At 32.9% G+C, this 6121-nt stretch overlaps 1 protein-coding gene across 1 annotated transcript in view; it reads left to right on the forward strand.

The window, feature by feature from the left end:
- The first annotated feature begins 6063 nt into the window (after nucleotides 1-6063).
- Nucleotides 6064-6121, forward strand: part of LOC142662352 (cell adhesion molecule-related/down-regulated by oncogenes-like) — a 6476-nt gene continuing 6418 nt past the window's right edge. The window contains exon 1 of the mRNA XM_075840574.1: nucleotides 6064-6107. Coding sequence (XP_075696689.1) covers nucleotides 6064-6107 — 44 coding nt within the window. The remainder of the gene's footprint in view (nucleotides 6108-6121) is intronic.

A 6121-nucleotide genomic window follows, 5' to 3' on the forward strand; every position in this document is an offset into this window, starting at 1 on the left:
CATTTTGGGCAGATCCGCCGCAGAATCTGCAACGCAGATTCTGTGCGGCATTGATGCGGACAGTTGCGGAGGAAATCCGCCACGTGGGGGCATGCCCTTATAGTAGTTATATTCTTGTATATAGGGGGCAGTAATATAGTAGTTATATTCTTGTATATAGGGGGCAGTAATATAGTAGTTATATTCTTGTATATAGGGGCAGTATTATGGTAGTTGTATTCTTGTTTATAGGGGCAGTATTATAGTAGTTATATTTTTGTATATAGGGGCAGTATTATAGTAGTTATATTTTTGTATATAGGGGGCAGTATTATAGTAGTTATATTCTTGTATATAGGAGGCAGTATTATAGTAGTTATATTCTTGTATATAGGAGCAGTATTATAGTAGTTATATTCTTGTATATAGGAGCTGTATTATAGTAGTTATATTCTTGTATATAGGGGCAGTATTATAGTAGATATATTCTTGTATATAGGGGGTAGTATTATAGTAGTTATATTCTTGTATATAGGAGGCGGTATTATAGTAGTTATATTCTTGTACATAGGGGGAAGTATTATAGTAGTTATATTCTTGTATATAGGAGCAGTATTATAGTAGTTATATTCTTATATATAGGGAGCAGTATTATAGTAGTTATATTCTTGTATATAGGAGCAGTATTATAGTAGTTATATTCTTGTATATAGGGAGCCGTATTATAGTAGTTATATTCTTATATATAGGGAGCAGTATTATAGTAGTTATATTCTTGTATATAGGAGCAGTATTATAGTAGTTATATTCTTGTATATAGGGGGCAGTATTATAGTAGTTATATTCTTGTATATAGGGGGTAGTATTATAGTAGTTATATTCATGTCTATAGGGGCAGTATTATAGTAGTTATATTCTTGTATATAGGGGGCAGTATTATAGTAGTTATATTCTTGTATATAGGGGCAGTATTATAATAGTTATATTCTTGTATAAAGGAGCAGTATTATAGTAGTTCTACTCTTGTATATAGGGGGCAGTATTATAGTAGTTATATTCTTGTATATAGTGGGCAGTATTATAGCAGTTATATTCTTGTATATGGGGGAAATATTATAGTAGTTATATTCTTGTATATAGAGGAAGTATTATAGTAGTTATATTCTTGTATATAGGGGGCAGTATTATAATAGTTGTATTCTTGTATGTAGGAGCAGTATTATAGTAGTTATATTCTTGTATATAGGGAGCAGTATTATAGTAGTTATATGTTTGTATATAGGAGCAGTATTATAGTAGTTATATTCTTGTATATAGGGGGCAGTATTATAATAGTTATATTCTTGTATATAGGAGCAGTATTATAGTAGTTATATTCTTGTATATAGGGGCCAGTATTATAGTAGTTATATTCTTGTATATAGGGGCAGTATTATAGTAGTTATATTCTTGTATATAGGGAGCAGTATTATAGTAGTTATATTCTTGTATATAGGAGCAGTATTATAGTAGTTATATTCTTGTATATAGGAGCAGTATTATAGTAGTTATATTCTTGTATATAGGGGCAGTATTATAGTAGTTATATTCTTGTATATAGGGAGCAGTATTATAGTAATTATATTCTTGTATATAGGAGTAGTATTATAGTAGTTATATTCTTGTATATAGGGGACAGTATTATAGTAGTTATATTCTTGTATATAGGGGCAGTATTATAGTAGCTATATTCTTGTATATATGAGCAGTATTATAGTAGTTATATTCTTGTATATAGGAGCAGCATTATAGTAGTTATATTCTTGTATATAGGGGGCAGTATTGTAGTACTTATATTCTTGTATATAGGGTCAGTATTATAGTAGTTATATTCTTGTATATAGGGAGCAGTATTATAGTAGTTATATTCTTATATATAGGGAGCAGTATTATAGTAGTTATATTCTTGTATATAGGAGCAGTATTTAGTAGTTGTATTCTTGTTTATAGGGGCAGTATTATAGTAGTTATATTTTTGTATATAGGGGCAGTATTAGGGCATGACCACACATGGCGGAATTCCTCCGCAACTGTCCGCATCAATGCCGCACCTAATCCGGGTTGCGGATTACGGCTGCGGATCTGCACAAAATGTGCAGAAAATTGATGCGGACTGGCCGCTGCGGACTGCAGGAAAAGTGCTTCCCTTCTCCCTATTCAGTGCAGGATAGAGAGAAGGGACAGCACTTTCCCTAGTGAAAGTCAAAGAAATTCATACTTACCGCCCGTTGTCTTGGTGACGCGTCCCTCTTTCGGCATCCAGCCCGACCTCCCTGGATGACGCTCCAGTCCATGTGACCGCTGCAGCCTGTGCTTGGCCTGTGATTGGCTGCAGCCGTCACTTACACTGAAACGTCATCCTGGGAGGCCGGACTGGAGACAGACGCAGGGAGTTCTCGGTAAGTATGAACTTATATTTTTTTTTACAGATACATGTATATTGAGATCGGTAGTCACTGTCCCGGGTGCAGAAACAGTTACTGCCGATCGCGTAACTCTTTCAGCACCCTGGACAGTGACTATTTACAGACGTCTCCTAGCAACGCTCCCGTCATTACGGGAGCCCCATTGACTTCCTCAGTCTGGCTGTAGACCTAGAAATACATAGGTCCAGCCAGAATGAAGAAATGTCATGGTAGTAAAAACAATACGCTCCGCAGCACACATAAGATCTGCGGACTTCATTGCGGAATTTTGACTCTCCATTGAAGTCAATGGAGAAATTCCGCCATGAGTCCGCAACCAGTCCGCCACTGCTCCGCAACAGACAGAGCATGCTGCGGACACCAAATTCCGCTCCGCAGCCTATGCTCCGCAGCGGAATTGTACGCATCGTGTAAACGAACACTGCTAAATTAAAGTGAAAGTCAATGGAGAAACGGCTCCGCTGCGGATTAACGCTGCGGAGTGTCCGCAGCGGAATTTAAGTGAAATTCCGCCATGTGTGAACCCGCCCTTATAGTAGTTATATTTTTGTATATAGGGGGCAGTATTATAGTAGTTATATTCTTGTATATAGGAGGCAGTATTATAGTAGTTATATTCTTGTATATAGGAGCAGTATTATAGTAGTTATATTCTTGTATATAGGAGCTGTATTATAGTAGTTATATTCTTGTAAATAGGGGGCAGTATTATAGTAGTTATATTCTTGTATATAGGGGCAGTATTATAGTAGATATATTCTTGTATATAGGGGGTAGTATTATAGTAGTTATATTCTTGTACATAGGGGGAAGTATTATAGTAGTTATATTCTTGTATATAGGAGCAGTATTATAGTAGTTATATTCTTATATATAGGGAGCAGTATTATAGTAGTTATATTCTTGTATATAGGAGCAGTATTATAGTAGTTATATTCTTGTATATAGGGAGCCGTATTATAGTAGTTATATTCTTATATATAGGGAGCAGTATTATAGTAGTTATATTCTTGTATATAGGAGCAGTATTATAGTAGTTATATTCTTTAATTTAGGGAGCAGTATTATAGTAGTTATATTCTTGTATATAGGAGCAGTATTATAGTAGTTGTATTCTTGTTTATAGGGGCAGTATTATAGTAGTTATATTTTTGTATATAGGGGCAGTATTATAGTAGTTATATTTTTGTATATAGGGGGCAGTATTATAGTAGTTATATTCTTGTATATAGGAGGCAGTATTATAGTAGTTATATTCTTGTATATAGGAGCAGTATTATAGTAGTTATATTCTTGTATATAGGAGCTGTATTATAGTAGTTATATTCTTGTATATAGGGGGCAGTATTATAGTAGTTATATTCTTGTATATAGGGGCAGTATTATAGTAGATATATTCTTGTATATAGGGGTAGTATTATAGTAGTTATATTCTTGTATATAGGAGGCGGTATTATAGTAGTTATATTCTTGTACATAGGGGGAAGTATTATAGTAGTTATATTCTTGTATATAGGAGCAGTATTATAGTAGTTATATTCTTATATATAGGGAGCAGTATTATAGTAGTTATATTCTTGTATATAGGAGCAGTATTATAGTAGTTATATTCTTGTATATAGGGAGCCGTATTATAGTAGTTATATTCTTATATATAGGGAGCAGTATTATAGTAGTTATATTCTTGTATATAGGAGCAGTATTATAGTAGTTATATTCTTGTATATAGGGGGCAGTATTATAGTAGTTATATTCTTGTATATAGGGGGTAGTATTATAGTAGTTATATTCATGTCTATAGGGGCAGTATTATAGTAGTTATATTCTTGTATATAGGGGGCAGTATTATAGTAGTTATATTCTTGTATATAGGGGCAGTATTATAATAGTTATATTCTTGTATAAAGGAGCAGTATTATAGTAGTTCTACTCTTGTATATAGGGGGCAGTATTATAGTAGTTATATTCTTGTATATAGTGGGCAGTATTATAGCAGTTATATTCTTGTATATGGGGGAAATATTATAGTAGTTATATTCTTGTATATAGGGGGCAGTATTATAATAGTTGTATTCTTGTATGTAGGAGCAGTATTATAGTAGTTATATTCTTGTATATAGGGAGCAGTATTATAGTAGTTATATGTTTGTATATAGGAGCAGTATTATAGTAGTTATATTCTTGTATATAGGGGGCAGTATTATAATAGTTATATTCTTGTATATAGGAGCAGTATTATAGTAGTTATATTCTTGTATATAGGGGCCAGTATTATAGTAGTTATATTCTTGTATATAGGGGCAGTATTATAGTAGTTATATTCTTGTATATAGGGAGCAGTATTATAGTAGTTATATTCTTGTATATAGGAGCAGTATTATAGTAGTTATATTCTTGTATATAGGAGCAGTATTATAGTAGTTATATTCTTGTATATAGGGGCAGTATTATAGTAGTTATATTCTTGTATATAGGGGGCAGTATTATAGTAGTTATAGTCTTGTATATAGGGGGCAGTATTATAGTAGTTATATTCTTGTATATAAGGGCAGTATTATAGTAGTTATATTCTTGTATATAGGGGGTAGTATTATAGTAGTTATATTCTTGTATATAGGGGCAGTATTATAGTAGTTATATTCTTGTATATAGGGGCAGTATTATAGTAGTTATATTCTTGTATATAGGGAGCAGTATTATAGTAGTTATATTCTTGTATATAGGAGCAGTATTATAGTAGTTATATTCTTGTATATAGGAGCAGTATTATAGTAGTTATATTCTTGTATATAGGGGCAGTATTATAGTAGTTATATTCTTGTATATAGGGGGCAGTATTATAGTAGTTATAGTCTTGTATATAGGGGGCAGTATTATAGTAGTTATATTCTTGTATATAAGGGCAGTATTATAGTAGTTATATTCTTGTATATAGGGGGCAGTATTATAGTCGTTATATTCTTGTATATAGGAGGCAGTATTATAGTAGTTATATTCTTGTATATAGGGAGCAGTATTATAGTAGTTATATTCTTGTATATAGGGGCAGTATTATAGTAGTTATATTCTTGTATATAGGGGGCAGTATTATAGTAGTTATATCCTTGTATATAGGGGCAGTATTATAATAGTTATATTCTTGTATATAGGGGCAGTATTATAGTAGTTATATTCTTGTATATAGGGGCAGTATTATAGTAGCTATATTCTTGTACATAGGAACAGTATTATAAAGTACTTGTATTCTTGTACATAGGGGGCAGTATTATTATTACTAATGCTAATAACAGAGCATTAATATTCAGTATTTCACCCACATTCTTATAGTGTCTTTTACACCAGATTATATTTCCTTGCAAATTGGTCCTGATGCTCCTTGCTGCCCCCTTATGGCATAAAAACTAAAAAGAATTCAAGAATATTTTACAATTGACTTTGTTGCATACAGGAAATCTTGGACTGCAAAGGCCACATCAGGACAGTTCCATTTATGCAAAAAAAAAATAAGAATGCAAACATAGTGTACTGGCAAATACCACAACAGGGAGGGAGCGCTGGCATTTTACAGACAGAGGTTATAGACTGCAGACGCTGAGGGAGAGTGTTCCATAAGTGCCAAATGGGTTACACGGAAAAACAACTGCACAGTATTTATCAGGACTGGTAAAAAAGCTTTC

Source organism: Rhinoderma darwinii, chromosome 10 (genome assembly GCF_050947455.1).
Source record: "Rhinoderma darwinii isolate aRhiDar2 chromosome 10, aRhiDar2.hap1, whole genome shotgun sequence".
NCBI lineage: Eukaryota > Metazoa > Chordata > Amphibia > Anura > Rhinodermatidae > Rhinoderma > Rhinoderma darwinii.